Genomic DNA, 20,245 nt, shown 5'->3' with positions numbered 1-20,245 from the left:
TGAATGGTCGCAGCCAACGGAGGAAAGCTGCCGGGGCGGAGACTCTGAATTCTGGACGTGATTTATAGATGCAGTTTATTCATGCCGCTGGTGGAATAAGCTTAAAACAAAGTAACACAATTACCGTCCACTGTTACGGAGTTATATTTATTGTGTTGGAATCATTGTGTTTCAACGTACAGTCACAGATTGACTAATGATTTTCACTGCAGTTAACTTGACTCTTACAAGATAATCTTATTGATCCGATAAGCTTAAATATTCAGGTTATGCTAAATTCATATGTTACAAGATACACAGAGGCGATAAATGCACAATACAATTCCTGCAATTATATAAAATTCAAACTCGACATAAAGCAAAGAAATAAATACAGACATTGTTCAAAACATTCACATTTACAGTGTTTTTCTTGGAATAGTTGCACACAAAATATGACGCTTTATCAACAACTTTAACTTCAGTCGTGCCACAAAACCACAAAACTTGTCAATATTACGCAACAGTCAGATTTCAAGGAAGGAGTCGTGCCAGAAATTGACTGAATTCCAGCTGCCTTTCATCCCACACTGGTAGTTCCTGTATTTTTTTTTTATAATTGGAAAACCCAACTAAATATTTCCTTACCGGAGGCACACTGGATGTAGTAATTATTTCCATTCACATGAGGTCAACAAGAGTCTAGTTTGTGTTTTTGACCGCATAATTACTGCAGTTTAACTGATGATTAGCGTCTAGTGAACATGGAAACAGCACAAGATGACCGCTCTGGGAAGTTGGGAGTGCTGCATTCGCTGGCTGCCTGATGCGTTCAGGAACCGGTTTGACCTCATTCTATCTCTTGGGTCTGTCAATGTCATCGATGGCCGCCAACAGTTTCTGACGAGCCTTCTTGTTTATATGCGAGCCCAGACAAACATTCACCAAATTGGCTAGCTGCTTCATGGAGTACTCCTGCACACACACACACACACACACACACACACACACACACACACACACACACACACACAGGACAGTCATAAAAAAAGAAAAGGGCATCGCATTAAGCGTTGAACAGTACCAGCCGGCTTCACGCTCACCCTGTGATTCTTGATGAACTGCTCCATGTCGCTCTCCGTGAGGTAATAGGCCTTGATGTAGGTCTCGACAAACTCTTTATCGGGGATGGGCCGGAGATCGGTCAGCTTCTCCAGCTTCATGAGGAACTGTTGGAAGTCCAGCTGCATCAAGGCGCGTCCCTCATTGCTGCATTTCTTCACGTTACCATAGCTGGAAGCAAAGACTCGGATGCGTTAAGAGGAGGTAAGCATCGAGGAGGTTTAGGGCGGGACGGCTGGGAATCAATGAACAGTTTTATTTTTCTCTCGATGCATGGAAATCATCAGAGGTCTTGGCCGCAGGTTGATGTTGGAACTTTACTTCCGCAGCAAAGAAATGTCAATGCAATTTAGCAGATGACGGGAAGCACTTTGTGTTTCTTTCCTTTTCCTTTCCTCTATTCGGTGCCTTAAGCTTCTGTTCATAGGAAACTCCAGTCAACGGGCGGTGAAATGATCGCACAACAGGCTGAGCGAGTCGGAGCGCAAACAAATCCAAATGAGCGGTCTGCCTTTGAGCTCCAGAGGGGAAGGGGATTTAAAGAGAGAATGTTGGCCTAAACAGGGGGAGACTTGGCCTCACCTACCAAGTGAAGGGAACATGTTTCCTCCCAACACATCTGCTAAAGAGAACTTCTGAACCCTTTCCAATGAACAAAAGAGGCGCAGCACGACCGCAACGCTCTTCGAATTTCAGCTGCTCTTACAGACTTCTGCCATCTGCTCAGTTCTCCCTCGACACACAGCAACACGGACTTAAACACTTGGCAAGCCGTGAACGACTTTACAAGCATTTGTTTTGACGTTAACTATTTTTTTTGCATCTGCCATTACCCATGCGAACTCCCCTCTGTACAACTTTCACAAATTATAGACGGCATGAGGCTATTTGTTTTTTATTTCCAATTAAATAGACATAACCTTGTGATAACCGGCATCTCTTCGCAGCGTGCCTCTTCACCACCCAGCTGCGCCGCCTTCATGTTGCCGAGCGTCCGGCCATCTGATCGGGGGGGGTTCCCCCAATCGCACCGCCGATCTAAAAGCCTGTTTCGCACATCTTAAGAGACGCCGAGAAAAAACAAAGCACTCGGGTGTTTTGTCACCTATCATTCATAACCCACATGTCTTGCTTACAGGTGTGACAGTGGAAAGATGCATCACAAAGGATGTTTTAAGAGTGTTCTATTTTCGCTAACGCCCTGTGTCATGCCATTCCCTAATGGAGAAAGGGGCTAGAATGAGATGGCAGAAGGGGAACGACTCCAAAGATCCCGGTGCTGTTCTTATACTGTAGGACTAGACAAAAAAATTTACATTTCTTTTTGGAGTTTATGAGGTTCAGATGTTCAGCTGAGGGACAGAGAGAAACCAGATACACAAAGAGGTAAACTATTCCTCCTCCTCGATGGGAATCCTTGTGAGTCTCCCCAGAGAGGCTCTGATTGGTGACTCTGGTAGTGGCCTTAGGAAGCAGATTGAAGTCTGAATAAATATATTCCGCATGTTTGGACTGACTTTGTTGTGGTTGCATACATTTTTTACAATAATTCTTTATGCTAAAATGAGTATTTCTGGTGCAGATTTGTTTTTCCCTTGTAGCATTAACATGAGGTGCTTGTTGAACAGTTTCTGTCAGAGCGTAAATACATGAAGAAAACCCTACCTTGGGCTGAGTGAGTAATTAAATGCGTTATATTCCATAGGCTTGAAACCATCAGTTATAAATAAATGCATTTAATCAACTTCTACACAATACATTTCAGTTCCATGAATTACCAAAGACATGTAATTACCATAAAATGTGTGTGCATTTATAGCAAAAACAAATTTCATCTTCATCGCTTTAACTTCTTAAATCAGTTCTAAATTGGTTTGAAGATTAAGTGACGGACGGCGTCTCATCTGCAGGATAAACATAAATACACCAAGGATGCAGAGAAGTCCATAATGCATTAGTGCAGGAACAACAATCAGATTTGCCTCAACTCGTGTCTCCTCATACCAAAACATCCATTAAAAACCTCTAAAAAAAATATACAAGTACAAGGAGGAGCTGTTTTGCCAGTTTTGAAGGACAGATTGATGTAATGGTCAAAATAGACAACAAACAACATCAAACTGCTGCTTTCAGGAGTGTGTCTGGTAAAGAAGGACAACGGGGAAATCCAACAGACATTTTCACAACAAGTCACAGTGACCCACAAAAATAAAATCACCACAACACAAAAATGACACGGGGCGGCACACATCATCTGGATGCCGGTTCTCTTACCCTTCGACCAGGGTCCTGTTTGCCAGGCGGATGCAGTGCTCCCACAGCACGTTGGACACGGGCAGCGGGATGCGGACATGTCTGGAAACGTCTTCCTGCCGCGTGTTAAACTGCTCAAACTCCTGGGAAGATGAAGACGAAGCGCCCGTTAGCCCGAATAGAGAAAAATATGGGGCCAGACTTCTGTCGGCCTGGTACTATAACGACATCAAATTAACTTGTGCATGATATGCTGTGTAGATATAGATATATACAACATTTATACAACAAAGTGGAACAAGTAACCAACTTTATAACGTTGGGAAAATGAACAAAATGAAAGTCTATGAGAAACAACAGATACGTTTCCCCTGAATCGCTCCCAGCTTTGTGTTCCAAGAAGATTCCCAGCATTCACCTCTCCTATCTGAACACAAGGAAGCCGTGCACATTCGTACCGTGTTTTGGTCCCGCTCTCTGTCGCCATACAAACTTTGCACAAGCAGGGGTTTTGGCTGGGCCGTTCGCTCGCTGTGTACCCAATGCACCCTGTTCAATTATTGATCGATCAAATTATACCATTATGATTATGATGCTGTTTAAAGGGAACAAACTGCAGTCTATAAGGACCGTTCAGAAATATAATGAATGTGTTGCTGCGATGTGGCAGATATATATGTATATATATATATATATATGATGGCTTTAATTCAAACTGCATCTTATTTAAAAATGAACCTGAACTTGAAGACGGGAGCAACCGCTATTCATTTCCTACCCGAGAATGAAATGCTATTCATTCACAAACAGCCTACAATAGTTACTACAGCATTCTGTCTAGAAGTCATTCTCAGGCGCTGCATTTCCTTGCCACTTTATATGCAAATCAATGTCATTCTTGAATGCCAGTGATCAAGCTGAATTCATGAATAAAATATTCTCCCGAGTGCAGTACAACAAAATGTTTGCACATGTCAAAATCCATACGAATTACAACTGACTGACAAGTTGACAGAGGAGGCTGTTAGAGCCTGTTGGGGAAAAGTACATGCTAGTTGCAATACGCATCGTATCAGGTCATCAGCTGGACCTTTTTTATTTATTTTTTTTACATTGCTCAGCATTTAAACCAGACCAGAGTGAATTTTTCTGATTAAACAGTTTACTTCATGGAATAAATAAATTAGGATTAGCTGCATAACTCAAAATGATTTTGGGATTTTCTTTAAAGAGTGAGTTCCCTTAATATTTTATGCGTGATACACCATGCATATATGGAAATGTATCCTTGTGACCCCTTGTGAGCGGTGTGCCCTCTCACTTCATGTAAAATGTATAATGGAAAAAGCGGACATGAGACACAGATGGAGTGGGACACTTCCAAAAGCATGTGTGTCTGATGAGTTTGACTGTCTTGTAATGCTGAAACTTCGCTGTAGATCTGCATGCAACAATGTAAATTATTTAACCCTTTCCTAATTATTGACATTAAAGAACCCAAACTGAATTCAAACTCAAGGAAGGTCACTTAAAATGGAATAATAAGGAGTAATACTTTACGTAAATGGAACGCATGTCAAAGGGACAACCGAGATTGTTTTTCAAAAACACAGTGAGAAAAACGGCAGAATGGAAAAAAACGTCACGTCGGCCTCATTTTGTGTTCCTTTAACCTCAGGCGGTGAAAAAATATGAATTACTCCAAATATAGAAACTCTCTTCCTATCATTTTGAGTAACTCTCACCTGCAATAGGACGTCCACATAAACATTATGCTGCGACATAATCTCCCTGATGTCCCACTTAACGCCGGCCATAAGGAGCAGCATTTGTTCATAGTCTATAGCTTTGGCTGCGACGATCCAGTAAATGGGTTTCCGGAGTTCACTGGCTGTAGACACCGTCTGAGGGGGAGCGAGCAGAGCGCACAAACGTGTCAGTGTCAACATTATTACAGAAAATGTTGATTTGAATGGTTTGGTGCAACCTTGCCTGAACTGTAAATGCATATTCTTTATATTGAAGGTGTAAAAAATACCTGGGAATAGAACTGTTGGAGGAATGGCTTCTTGGCTGCAGGCATCATTGTGTCCAGGTGGGACTGGAGGGATTCAAACTGTTCGGCCAGAAATACACTGAAGAAAAAAGCAGACAGTCATTTCATTCCACTGGTGGGCCCAATGATTTATTTTATAAAACCTTTTGCACTTTTATTTTGCCACATAGTCTTCTCCTACATTATTCACTTATTCCAGTGAACAATGAGTATTTTACAATCTAGAAGCCAAATCAGATGGAGAGGCCGGCTGGCTGGATGAGATTTAATCTACATTCCTGGATGGCAGCCATCACCGCTGTGGACTCAGGTCCTGGCAGAAGAGCGCTGCTCGTGTCAGCTTTCCAAACAGAACTCTTCTTAGTTTTCACCCAAAGCTGTCGCCGCAGATCAGAAGAGGGCGTCCTCAAGTGGTCCACCAACAGCGCCCCTTATGGCCTGGAGGTCATCACCTTGTCAGCAGACATCTAAAGGCTCATTTATAACATGCTCCAGGTACAAATATGAATACGTTTTTCATGGGTCTCTCTGGATGATTTCACCTTTTGCCGGAGGGCCGGGTGATGTCACACAGACTCATGTTGTCCAGTTTCACAGACAATTCTTCAATCACACAAAACTTCCAGAAAGGTTTTTACTTGGAAGCCAAAAACACAAGAAAAGTCGGGCTTCTTTTCATTCTGGTAATATGACAAGTTAAGCTGTTCTGCACAGTCTGGAAAATATTTGTGTGCAAATGTTGTATTTGTTGCAACTGTCCTGCATGATTAAATGCAGTTAAACCGACTCAGGTGCCCTCACTTCATAAATCATCCGCCAACCCTGCGGTCATGTGCTCTGTAAAAACTACTTTCCAAATAATCAGTTCTCACCTCACAAAGCGAGTTATGAATTATGGCGAACAAAAGAAAAGGCAATTTCTTTTCGGATTTAAGTTTGAATAATATCGAGGCCAAAAGCGATGGCACATAGGCAGAATAATCCCCCTTTTTCCTGTGAATTCAACTCTGATTGCATAAAGACCTTTTGACCCGGCCGAATAGATAGCTCTGACGCGTTTCCAGCACATTGAATAACGAACTGAGAGCGCATGAGAGGACTGAACTACATAATATAGTGATGTCACAACTGATTGAGCAGCGCTTAACAGAAATAAAATCAACCAAATCCAAGACTCAAGAATGAACCTCCAAACTGTGCCTCTTCATTGATTGTTATAAAGCTGTTATAAACACCGTATTAAACGCAGCCAGCATCTTATAACAGAGCCCACAGACCTTTGTTCTTTTTCATGGAGCAGAGAAACTCAACTGGAACAGCTTGTGTTTATCTCGGCAGCATTGGTAGTGCGGTGAGAGAAAAAGCACATTTATCTGATCATGCTTGTATAAATAAGACATCAGCAAGAACAACTGAAGGCGCACCTTCCAGAGCTAATGTCTCAGCTTTCTTCTTTTGTCATGATCATTTTTAAAAAACGGCGCTGCTGACTTCAGAGGGTTTCACAATATTAAGGCATGCTGCCTTTCAAGTAAAAAACAAAAAATAAGCCCATTTTCAGACAGAAAACCTTATCCTGCAGTTCTGGTCTGAATAAATCTCTCTCCTTTGACCCAAGGGAATCATGTTCTTTTACATTTTACCCAGGAAATATCTTCAAATCTGCACTTCAGTGCTTTTACTGTGATTATTCTCCAGAGCTTGCCGGCCTCATATACCAGAAAGCTTTGTGCAAGAGTACTTAGTCAAGTCAGCATTTTATTGTAATAGCGACTGAGCGCCGTTATAACCGCACAGATCCCGTAGAGGTAAAATATGTCTCTTAATCTCTTATTCTAGTTAATTTTTTTCCCTTTCAAATTTCACAAAATGTATTCGTGTGCATGTAAACAGAAACATTGTGACGCAAACACACACCTACCAAATGATTACTTTGCCATGAAGCGCTGACTAATGGAATAATGTGGACCTTGAGGCGAGGCAGTTAGCCAGAACCTTAACTGGATCAGAGATAACGCTCTGACAGACCTAAACTGCCAGGAAGTCACAGCGTGAAACAAGACCTGCCCTCATTGCGTATGGGTTCACGCTTACTCTATTTTTCCAGGTAGCATCACTGTGTGGATTTATTAGCGTGTACTTACAGAGACTCGGTGGCCACCACCCTCTGTGCTAGGCCGTAGAGAGTCCCACCATTGGTGAGCACCACCAGCTGGCTGAGGTGGGGGCTGGGCACCTTCTCCTTCCTGTCCTCTGCTGGGCCGTGGACTCCTGAATTCTCCGACGCCGCTTCCTGGAAGTCACAGCGGTGGACAAGCACGTTACAAAGCAGATAAAGCAGAAAGACGCAGAAGCACCTGTTAACCCGTGAACAGAGGCCACCAGCTGCCAGCAATACAAAATTCAAAGACTGCAGAATTCAGTTACGTCCAAAGAGCACAAAGCAGTTTGCTGACCCAACATGCAGCAACGGTTTATCTTCCCCATTGCATCATCCAGCATCCACACAGAAAAATCCCCTCATTTGAAAAGCAATTGAAATAGAAAGGAAAGATTTCATCCAAATTCCCCTCCCATCAATCACAGTGATTTATATCTGTGCACAAAGCCATCGAGATTCCATACAGGACGGAGGATGGGATTATTTTCTCTAAGTGATTTCCAGGTGGCCGTGATGAATGAGACAGCCATGCCACCTGCAAATCCCCTTTAAACAGCCTCTGGGAGATCAATAGCAATTTAATAAACAAATGATAGCGAGTCATGCTGTATCAGATCATTCACATTGAACTCTTTCCTTCGTCTCACTCACCAGCAGCAAACTGGCAGAAAATGAATAAAAAATGTCACAGCGTAACTCCAGATCTGATAAAAAGTAATGACAATGAATATCCATATATATCAGAGTCCTGATCGGGAGCTAACGTCCGATTCCGATCGAGCCCGCAAGCTCGTGATCGGGCCCATGTCTTTGTCTCATTTATCCTCTTAGATCTGCCTCTGCTGGGCGACGTTGCATTTTCTAAATGTATAAATGCAGGCGTAAATGTAGATGCATGAGAAAAAAGCTGTTCTGTTACAAGTTGAGCTGCAAAACCAAGTGATTCTATGTGGATGGTTGATTTAGCCATTTTATGCTTGAAGGTTTCTAAACATCTTATTCTCATCCACCACGGCTGTCAAATTCTCAGAGCATCGCCCCAACAGCTCTGTGCCATCACTTGAATTCTATCCTTGCTGCTGCAAGCTACATTAATCTAACATTGCAGTGACGTCTGGTTTGGTCTATTTTAATTTCACTCCAAATAAAGAAAATAACAAATATTCCTTCTGAAAGACTGCTGTGAGAAACGGCATGCTGTTTCTTTTCAAGTAGCATCTGACTCTGTGGGGATTCTTCAGGTAAAAGCATTTACCGGTACAAAAACAAACACATCCATGACATTTAAGATTCTGTGGCTCTAACTTTGAAATGCTGAAGCAGTAAAGAGAAAAATAATTTTTTTTAGATGTGCTCTGAGCTTTGGTGATTTGCGGCTTCGTCAGCAGGGTTTTACAATTTCACCTGTTTCGAGTGTAACCTGATTGTGATCCAGCAACTGCACTGAAGGCCTACCTCATGTTAATTGTTTTATGAGATGCTTGATTTAATATTATTACATGCTCAAAATGATAAACATGATTTGATTGAATGTTATGAACCTAATTTCCCACTGCTGTCTGTCCTCGGTGCTCCTGAATATTCAAATGACTTTTTTGCAGAACAGCATGCAAATCACCGCTGCGACTTCAGAAGGCATCCCGCACGTAAACGGGATGAACAAGTACACAATTTAAATGTTCCTGTTGTTTTCAGTCAAGAAATAAATGCAAAAGAGGCTGAGATGAGGAGGCTTATTTACTCAGCAATCCTACAAATTAAAACTAAACTACTTTTGTTCAATAGATTTCTCAATCCTGTGACAATTACAACTTGAGATCAGTAATCCTTGTGGCTGCTGGCAGACATTGGACAAAATGCAGAGGCAGGTACAATCAGGTTAATCATCTCTTCCATCATCCTATGGATTTTCTCTACTTCTATGGAGCTGTGGGAAGTACTAAGGAAATATTTTCAGCAGTTTTTAACATTTGAGAAACTAAAGAGTGACATCTGCATAAACACAAGAAATGAGGATAAAAATGGAAACAGTTGCATAAGCAGTGGAGAAAGCCGTGGAAAATAAGAAGAGAAAAATTACTGTATGGAAAGTAAGAATAATGCCATAGCTAGTCTAAAGATTACGGTTATTATTATTGCTCACTGACTCGTGTCTCACAAATATTGACTGTTGGAATATGAATATTCTGATTAACATGATAAAGAGAAAGAGTAGCCGTGCTATGAGAAACGCAAAACCATGACCATGAATAGGTCTTTGTTTTGATAATGCGTAGCCTGAGAGGGAACAAAAATCTAAAATTTATTTAAGCTAAAAAATAATTACAACTTGAACAAAATAAATATCAGATTACGTAATAATGTAAGAGTTGAAATGCTAAATGCATGCACGGCTTCATTGTATTTGATTCCATTTCATGATAAATGCATCTTGGTTTGGGGAAACTCTCTAAAAGGCTTATTGCTCGCACAGGTGCATTAGCATGCCAAAAGCGGAGTTCAATTTCACGAGCACCGACAGTGACAGAAAGAACTCCACTGATAGAAGATCAGGAGTCTAGGCAATTAGGCCCATTTAAAGTATTTAGTGGTTTCACAATAAAGCAATTCTACGCTTGCATTCACACCTGAAGCAAATTGGTCCATATATAAATTATTTGTTTGCAATGAAAGTATTATTATTAATAATAATAGTAAAGCAAATATAAAGATAATGGCAATTAGTTAATGGCAGCTGGATTACTGTGCCGTGTTTTTGTTCCTGCATTTCTAGTGCTGCAGTCCTCCCTTAGTGGCAGCAAGAACGTTTGCTGTACGCTACAGTACATCGATCGATCAAGCTGCTGCAGAATAGCGTGCACATGCATTAATTTGACCACCTGAACTTTCTCAAAAGTCAGCTAATAGAAGCCATGCTAACACAAGAACACAATCAATCACACAATGAATCTCTTACTCTTCTCTTACAGGGAAAACATCTACTTCCACTATGAGTCAGTATATTTTACTCGATTGTTGCACTCAACAACAGCTTCCTATACAACTCTACCGGGGAGAACCCAAAAAGTGTCCACATCTGCATCTCTATGTATTACGTTCAAGTCCTGAGTCGAACTTTGCAGGAGCATCTATTTGATCGCTGGATCTTTTTTTTCTACACATCCTCTGGTTGAGTTGTCTTCTGCAGCTCCATTTTTGAGCAACAGCCTGAGGTATTTCTGAGATGGGATAACAAGCCCTTATCAGTGAGCAGCAGCCACCTGGGGAGGGGAGACGGGAGCTCCCTCTCGCCGCTAAATCTGAGAGATCCGTCACATGAAATGCGTGAAGTGAGATACAAAAAGGTGGCGGATGTGGAAAAGAAGTTACTACAATACAGTATAATGACAAATCACAAAAAAAAAAAATGTTGGTCTAATTACATTAATCAGCTTCATAATATTTATATTATTTGATTAATGTTGTCCAATAATAACACATGACGTGTGTTATTATTATTATTATTGCATCCATCAGGATACAGAATCCCAATGTGGGATTATGGGCCTGTAATGAGCTGGCGACTCATCTCGCATAACCTGGGACCCGTATTTTGGATAAATGAATGAATGTAGGATTATTTAAACAGAAATGTGAATACAGTTGTTTCCCTGTGTTGCCCAAAGCATCCCTCGAGCTAAATCTAAACAAAGACAAACACACAGTTTGCATCAAGTTTTCAGGGGCTTCGATGTGACATTCAAGCATCGGAATTTATTAAGAGCAGAAACAACTGACCAATAAGATACAGGCTTCTGAAAAGGTTTCTTTCATTGCCAATTTCTTTAATTGCAAATCTAGGGCATTTTGAAGCACAAAAAAAAATAAGTTTTGAAGAAGCCGAGCTACCAGTTACGCTTCTGCACACGGAATCTAAATCTATGATTAACCACCAGAAATGTTGTCTTTCAAACACCAGCCCTTTAAGCAGAACTTAAAAATGCATAATTATTTTCAAATTCTATCCCCCGCAGAACATGAAAAATTAAATAAAATCCTTCATTGGAAAAGTTCGGTCAACTATGCGAGCTTGATAACTTGTCATCAAAGAGGCGAACCAGCAGGAGGCTTGAAATGCGATCTTGCAGTTGGAATAGTCCAATCTATCTTGATTGACTACTTACCCCTCTTCAATCCATTCCATTGAGATTTATGGACAAGCTGAGAGGACAGGCTACGAGGCAATTACTGTCAAGTAGATCCTCTCGCCCCTCTTTGTCACTCTAATACTAGAAAATTTGGTTCCCGTTAGATGAATGTCAAATGGAATTAGGACCTTCATTCATTTTGTGTGACACGAAGCCTCCGTCTCTGGCAGCTTCTTTTCCCAGAGCTGGTCTACACACCTGCTTTGACTTGAAAAAATAAAAACACACAAGAAGAAACTTGAAATTTTAGAGTTGCGAAAAGGAAGGAACCAAAATTAATGCAGAATGCAAATGAGACCGAAATCAATGTGCATAATTCTGCTCATGGTCTTGCTGGGTGATGTGATGAGTCATCGGAAGAATTTGATGAGAAGTTGAAAGAAGAGGGAGATACTGTATCCGTGGGGATCATTTGTTTCCTCACCAAGCCTGGGAGGGAAGCATGACCTGCAACTCGATCCACCAACGACAGTGTGTGTGTGTGTGTGTGTGTGTGTCCCACTGCCACTCCTACAAAATATCAATACTCGTGATACCCTGACAACCACAGAGTAAACAGTCACACCACGGAACCATAATAATTATGGACCATAATCCCTGTAAAAACGGTAATCCGTTCTGGTTGGTCGTACCATTCACAGAGAGCGTGACGTCCACAACAAAGCCACTAGTTGGAAAATGAGATTCAGAACTAATTTGTATGTGACATCAGCCAGAGCCTCCTATGAATGGCAGCGGGGCAGGATGGGGGATTTTCCTAAAAAAAAAAAACTAATTAGGTAAAACTGCAGAGCTTTTGAAACATTGAGGTGAAAATAGAGCTGTCACACATTTATTTTTTCTTCTTGCATTCTCTATCAATCCTTCAATGGTCGTTTCTGATTTTGGTTTCCATATTTTACCCGTTTTTGTAAAAGCAGAAATGTTTTTTCTCCCTGGAAAGTACTTGTTTTTTTTTAGCCATTTTGAGGCAAAAGGCGAGCGGTCACAAGGGCTAAAGTTCACAAAAGTATGCGGAACGTGAAGAATAATGACATCACGGGCGGATGAACAACATGACTGCATGGAATCAAAGCTGGCCAATCTGATGGTCCAGTTTAGAAGACCCCCTGCAGCTTCTGCTATCGCTCTGCTACTGGGAGATAGAGGAAACAAAGAAAGCCTGAAGAGTGTGTTGGAGAGAGATTTTAATATAGCAATGACACAAGGCTGGACTGGAATCCTACATAACATTTATCTGTTCCCCTTTGTTATATGCATGCTTTCTTGTCAGTCAGTGTGTGTATACGTGCCATTTTGTGCAAGCACTCTTCACTGCCAGATTGCTTGTGCCAACACAGAAATTGTCCGGCTTCTCATTTCGGTTTCAGAGCCAGGGCCAAAAGAACCTTACATCAATGTACATAAAAGCCAGGTACCCAGAAGCAGAAACACACACGCGGGTAAATCAAGTAAGCTCACTTGACTTACAGAAAAGTAATACTCAATCGAGGGTGGAAAAGGAAATCAAACACAATTTTGACATATATTATTTTCATGCCAGGGCTCATGCCGCACACTGAACTATATACACAACTGAACAAAAGCACAATTTTATGTTCAGTCAGAAGCGCCAATAGAGTGAGAGGAATGACACAAACAATTTTGCATGTGCTGAGAGTAGAGAGGCATGTAATCACGAAGCTGGTAAAAAAGGAGGAAATTGGACAAACATATTAAAATGGAGGGGATGAGAGAGAAAGGGAAAAATGGGCTGACTGACTGACTGAGAGGGTAAATATTGGTAGTTTGAATATTTAGAGAAATGAATTGTTGGTGAATCATGGGTGGCCTTGCAATTGCTTGGCAATGCCCCCTTGCAGCAAGGGTTCTCAACAGCGGCCACAACTGAACTCTCTGGAAGTGACAATTTGTCCATGAATGAAGGTAAGGCATAATTCTTACACAGCGAACTAACCTGCCCCGAGAAATCTCACCAGAGGGTTAGGGTTTTGTTTTTTTCTAAGAAAGTAATTATTTTATGTCACAGCTAGTTTCTTAGTAGGCAAATCAGTTCCCAGCTTCACATTCAGGTAAAGATGAAGCATTTATAAAAAAAGAAAATCACAACCTTCCAAAGAAAAGTGAGCAACCTCGAATCAAAAACTGTCCAACCGAGACGCGCAAGCATAAGAGAGCGCATAAGGAATAAGGGAGATGCAGAACTTAGAGGGAATGAACTTTTCCCTTTTCCCCGTGGAACTCCCAAATTAGGCTGAAGCCACTCAGAACCTGAGACGTGAGACAGACTCTCAATGTCATACATATGGGATTCAAACTCATTACTAGCACATTGGTACTGGGATCTAACGGTTGCAACAAAACCCGAAGGATTCACAGCTGCTCAACTGAAATGCAGTTTGCAATTAACTTTATAATTTGTTTACAAATGAGGTCCACCTTGCTGCAATCTCTGGAGTTTATGGGCGTGCATGTTCGTATGCAGGTTGGGGGGGGGGGGGGGGCATATGTGCACGCAACATGAATACATGCATCTGCTGCCCACTTTGAACTGAAGTCACATATATTCAAGAGAACGATTCATAACACAGATGCCCCCCCCCCCCCACATCTACTAGAACCATGGTAACCGCATATTAATGATGACACACTAAAAGCAACGTTTGTCAGACAGGTACACACATTCAACACATCCAATCACTTTTAATGGAAGTGTATTATATCTGTGAGAATTTTTGTGCCCGGTAGATCATGATGTAAGGAGCAGAAAGAGTGAGGGAGCGAGGGGAAAAATAATAGGGAGTGCTTTGTTAGTTTAGAAAATAGGTCATTTTTCCAACACTGAGATAAAATAGTTTTGCAGATGAGAAAGGGCAGACTAAAAGCATTCGCAAAACATTAGAGGGGGAATTAGTGGAGTAAGCAAGCCAGGGGACATAACCTGTGATGTCCACAAAGGGATAGGATTATTCTGATCCGAGATGAACATACTGGCCTGCCACAGTGTGTATGGCGGGATTCACACACACACACACACACAAAAAGTTTAGTTTTTCACTTTTCAATCTGTGTCCACCAGAAAATACTTTTTTCCCCCACCAAAACTGATTGCAATTCAAATTAGTTGCTACTTTTTGGTTCTCTGTGAACTTTGCTAGAAGACATTTTATGATGTGTTTTATATCGAGCGAGTTCAAGGCTGGATTCTGTCGTGCAGTCAGATCGGAAATGCATAATCTACCGTTTACCAGCCATAACAGTGAAGGAGCACTGGACTTCAAGTGGATCAAGTTTTGTGAAAACAGCATCCATAACGTTGCTGAAATGGCACTTCAGCATCTAGTGTTCTTCAACACCAGTTTGGAAGGAGGCCAACAAGTTTAACAAGCTTATATAAAAGATAACTGATGAATATTGATTAGGAAGTCTGTATTGGCATCTCAGCAAATACACTAAACTGCTTAATGGTGGACTTTTTTTGTTAAAGAATTATGCTTGATTGAGGCGCATCCCTGGGTTGTTATGGAATTTCTCGTCATTTGATAAATTAACTAAAAAAGGTTCTCTGAAATGGCTCGAAAACAGTAAAACACTAAATTACATCTTTTAATAGTTACAGCCTGTGGTGCAGACAAGAAATTAAACAAAATCCCACCGCTTTTGATAAAATGAGAAATTCAATAATTATCAGTTATTCAGGAATACCTGACGGTAACAGAACATTTTCTTTTTCATTTTCTCACAGCTGATTGTCTACTGTGAGTCAAAGCATAGCACATGACATTTGGGGGAAGACATTTTTTTTACGTCTTTATCGGCCTGTTTTCCAATTTATATTTGCCGGAAATTAAAGCTGTGCAAATATCATCGGGTTTCTAAAACACTTCTGAATAATAGTGTACACATGAGATATATGCAAATCACATTTTAAACGAGCGCAGGTGAAGAGTAAGTATTTATTTATTTCATTTCATATTTTAAAAGTAGACAATATGAGCTTTTTGAGCTTCTCGCTCAAACATCCATCATAATTAAACTCAAGGGATAACGCTCAGTGGGATTTCTCACGAAACAAAGCAAAAAATATCAGAAGAATCCCACATTTGTCTGAAGGAGGAACAAAACTTCAGCAGCATTTCAGATTAGGACCAGAATGTTGATCGAGTGTGTCCTCTACGAGCACAGCCCGAAGGCGGGCTGTCATACGGCGATAAATGAAAGGCGGAGACAGAGACGATCCTTGTATCATTCCGTAATGGAGGAGACAGAAACTAGAGGGACACTATCGGACAAAAGTGCAGAGTGCAGACTGCATTGGGTTACTGTAATTATTACGTAGTATTATAGAGGGGAGATGTGATTGAGGCTAATGGAATAACACACACATCAACCTCTGTGTGACCACTTAAAGAGAGAGAGAGGTGTGCGTGACCACTGGCCAGATAATGATGACCCATAATGCATTTAGTGGCGACAAGGTCAGGCAGCATGGAGCGGGTGGGCAAAATAAAAAAAATACAGAGGCATAAAGAGAAGAGAGGCACATGGGCACCGGCGAGGGAGGTGTGTTTGTGTCAGCGGATTAGAGGAGGCATTAGGTAACAAGAGAAGGTGAAGAGAAAGACAATGGAAGAGTGTGACTAAAAGAGAAGTTTAGAGGAGAAAGAGACTTACCACGTCAATGAGGCTCTCCTGGATTCGGTTCAACGTGGTCCTCAGTCTGCTGCTGATAAGGCCCAGACCCGATGACTCATACTGCAGAACACACAGACACAAAAACACACAGCTGAGTGTCCACAACATGAACGCATACATGGGAACATCTCTCATCTGAGAACTCTAAACTCGCTGCTTCTAGTAAGTAAACAGTAATCCAAATAAGGAGGAGGCATAGGTAAGAGGAAACATAAGGCTACAGCAGTCATAGAAGAGGAGGAGGCGGCGGCGGAAGGAGAGGAGAGGGTCAAGGCACGGCAAGTCAAACATTGATTGAACTGCTTCTGACTGCTTTCAGATGTTTCATGTCAGAAGGGAAAATCGGCCACACGTTAAGGGCTTCAAATCAATCACACCACAACTAGTTTTGACTAGTAACGTTGCATTCACGAGGCAGAAGCAACGTTAATCATCTCCTCTTACCAAGCAAACTGGACCCACCATCCTGGCACCGCCCGCCTCTCTGCCACCACTCGCTGGCAGAGGCGAGCTTGGTACAGGCTATGGGTGATGATTGGATAGCGATAGCACAAAGAAGAAGAAAAAAAGGTAGCAACGTAAAAAGTAGATAATGCAAATCACTGACACATTAATCCTTCTCCTAGTTTACTAACATCACACATGAAAGCATTCTCAATGGACTCCCTTGACCTCATGTAACCTTTGGGTTACAGTAAATCTTATTCAGTATCGTCATTGATACAGACATCTTAAAATAAAGCCAGCGGGAAGACTAAATGTTTGTGTGTGTGCGATTAAACGGGTTTCTTTTGAATCCTCAAACTTCAAATTTAATAGACAAAATTGCTGGTTGAGCCGTTTAATTGCCCTTATCCTAAAAGCAAAAATTGTCATTGAATTGCATTGAAGTAGAAAATTGCAAGGCCAACTTTTAAGGTGAAGAAACGCTATCACAGATTCTAGTCTAAATTAGGTCTTCTCTATATTGGAAAAAAATGCTACTGCAATATTTTATTCTCCAGAGTATATTTTGCGATATGAATAAATAAAAGTAGTTATATTGTCACCATCAGAGAACTTTTAAATAAAGAGGATTCAGCACAAAACGGCACCGACAAGACCAGAAACAAACCGGAAGGTAACAAACTGACACCGACTCCACAGACGAGGCTCATATTTTGGCTACAGCACTGCATATTTACAGCAGGTCTGATGCCGAAGGTACAGCTAGCATATCTCACCTTCACGAACCAAGCGCCTCTAAGGTGTAGAATGACATGTTTCACTTTATATCGCACATTATGCAATGTGGATGCTAAATTGATATGCTGTGCAGTACTAGTCTATTTCCGTCTGCTTCACAGCAATCTGAGAAAGAGGAAGAAGAGAGAGAACAATGCCATATTTTTCTTTTCTGATCTTCTCACTTTACTGTATCTCTCCTGACTGTGTAGCTTTGTCTCAAAACATCTTTGCTTTCTTCTTTATTTTGGTAGCTATCCTGTCTCCTCCTTCACATCACCATGGTGCAAAAAGAGTTACCTACATGGGCTTTCATCTTCATCTTCTCTCCATCCGTTTCGGTCTTTCCTCTATCAACATTACTTTACTTAAATAAAAAACATCTAGTTTGCTCCCACTGGAGCTTTCCATATTAAATAACTAATTTAAAAAAAATCCCTTTTCCAAAACCCTTAGTCACAGCAGCATCCTAGCTATTGATTAGCATTTATGAATATTACACACACACATAATGCATCTTAATTACTCTGAAAGCTTGACTTGACAAAATGTAAGAAAATAAGTTGATTCATAGAGAATTTTCCTTACAAATGATGTGTCTTAAAATGCTGTACAAAAATAATCATTACAATTTTAAAAAGGAAATTGCACAAACCACAAGACAGTAATTAACTAAATAAGATAAAAATGACATGATTAAGGTAATTTTTTCTTTGAACATTAATATGATCTATTAATCTTCATGAGAAGACATCAAATATCTATGCCTTGACTCTATTCAATAATGGGTTAGGTTGACAAAATTACACTTAATGAGGAAGAGTGGGGGAGAGTTTTTAAGACCGAAGCAGACATAAAAGTGCTGAGAAGGGGAAAGGCAGAGGGGACGGGAAACAGGAGACACTATACGAAAGAAAGAGAACATGTAAAATTAAGGACATTGTGAGGCTTAGAAGACAAGGGAAGGAAGGTTTGACTCCAGTATATATGTGCAGCATGTATGTAAAGAAGGACTTATTACAATAAGTATAAATAAAAATAAATACGGCATAAAAGGGCAATGTGATGAACACTGTACCGTGTCATTCCGTCCAAAGAAGGTGTAGACAGCATACAGGTAGTAGTCAAAGACCTGTGACACGCAGTGGATGACGTCGAAAGCGATCGGCTTCAGAATGTTCATCATTTGCATGTACTTCCCTGCATTTAGACGTCAGAAAATGAACAGTGAACTGGAAGTTTGTTTCATTTTTCAGATTTATGCTTTCTTTTCAACATGGTGCAATGAATAAAATTGCAGGTTTTTTTTTTTTGTCTTTATTGCTTCCAGGAGCTTAAAAGAGTTAAATATCAGTAGGTTTGGCATAGTAAACTAGAACTTCGAGGATAGAACTCTATCAGGATTACATTGCATTTGCATAAACTCAAGGAAAACGATTTAAAAAGCAATAAGGACTGAGGTACAGGTGTGTAACAAGATTACCATCCAGTGAAAACTGATGAATGGAGGAAAGGGGTGGAAGTATTCACTCAATCTAGATGGCTTTGTCGCTGCTTCTCTCAATTTACTATTTTTCATGCCCCTTTCTCTAAATGTCTGCACTAAGACCTCCGGAAGAAATGTAACCATCAATAACCTGTAGAGATTTTATTAGAAAAGATTGTGTGGAGTCAAACTTTGAGTTTTCACTCAGTTTGCTCATACAACTCTGAATCACTTTGTGAAAAACACAAATTAAAGGAACAGTGATTCTATGGAACAAGTGTGAAAAGGGATATAAAGAGTGAGGTGAAATCTTTCCCATCGTTGGAAATGCTAGGAACTGCAGTAGATCTCTATAGGGCTGATGAATTAAATAAAATCATATAGCAGAAGATTTGTTCAGCCGGCATACTCGTCTAATTTCTTTTCCCAATGAAAATCATATCATGGGGGTCATGTTCCACCAAGAAAGGGCTCCACAGTCGTGTTAGAGTGAGTTATACCAAACTTTCAGAAACAAAAAGTCAGCGCTCAGGGTGAAGGCTAACCATTATTAGTGCCGCTCAGTCATACAGGCGGAAGCAGAGCACCAATTGTGATTCACTGTGGGTTTCATCTGTGAATAAATGGAATCTCAACAGGCTGCAAACAATGCTCACTGCGCCTGGGTCGAGTGTGCTCAAGGAGGGGTAAGTGGTAGCGGAGTGTGCTTGTGTTTCTATTCAGGACTCACCGACAAGCCGGATGACGTTGAGGGTGGTGTTGGTGAGAATTAGCATGTTGGTCTTATTCAGGTTGTAATCCGACTTTTTCTTGCTTCTTATGGTCTCCCTGGACACACTAATGAGAGGCAGAGTCATGATAAAAGGAGAGACTCGGTTTTTAGCAGCACTAATCCTCAGAAATGATAGACCAGGTTCAAAACCTTGGCACGGGTCAGAGGCTTCTAATTGATCCATCAGAACCCATTACACAAGGCAGGAAGTGCAGTAGGACCTCTTTAGTGAAGCCTGTGAACTGGCGGGTCCTGGGGCACCAGACCTCTAGCTCTAATCATCAAGACATATTATTACATGGGCTTCTAA

The 20,245-nt window shown here is 41.0% G+C and overlaps 1 protein-coding gene across 2 annotated transcripts in view; it reads right to left on the bottom strand.

The window, feature by feature from the left end:
- Positions 1-134: 134 nt before the first annotated feature.
- vps50 (VPS50 EARP/GARPII complex subunit) overlaps positions 135-20,245 on the bottom strand; it is a 51,785-nt gene continuing 31,674 nt past the window's right edge. The window contains exons 20-29 of one of the 2 annotated variants that reach the window (XM_068747019.1): positions 19,894-20,000; positions 18,756-18,877; positions 16,898-16,975; positions 16,433-16,513; positions 7,555-7,703; positions 5,393-5,489; positions 5,100-5,258; positions 3,376-3,497; positions 1,083-1,272; positions 135-954 (exon numbers count right to left, since the gene is read on the bottom strand). In XM_068747019.1, the coding sequence (XP_068603120.1) occupies positions 835-954; positions 1,083-1,272; positions 3,376-3,497; positions 5,100-5,258; positions 5,393-5,489; positions 7,555-7,703; positions 16,433-16,513; positions 16,898-16,975; positions 18,756-18,877; positions 19,894-20,000 (1,225 nt within the window). In that variant the 3' untranslated portion in view covers positions 135-834. The remainder of the gene's footprint in view (positions 955-1,082; positions 1,273-3,375; positions 3,498-5,099; positions 5,259-5,392; positions 5,490-7,554; positions 7,704-16,432; positions 16,514-16,897; positions 16,976-18,755; positions 18,878-19,893; positions 20,001-20,245) is intronic. The other variant, XM_068747020.1, reaches the window with a different exon arrangement.

This window comes from Brachionichthys hirsutus, chromosome 13 (genome assembly GCF_040956055.1).
Source record: "Brachionichthys hirsutus isolate HB-005 chromosome 13, CSIRO-AGI_Bhir_v1, whole genome shotgun sequence".
NCBI classification, from domain to species: domain Eukaryota; kingdom Metazoa; phylum Chordata; class Actinopteri; order Lophiiformes; family Brachionichthyidae; genus Brachionichthys; species Brachionichthys hirsutus.
Note: the sequence above shows the minus strand (reverse complement) of the source record. Positions and strands in the feature narration are given on the sequence as shown.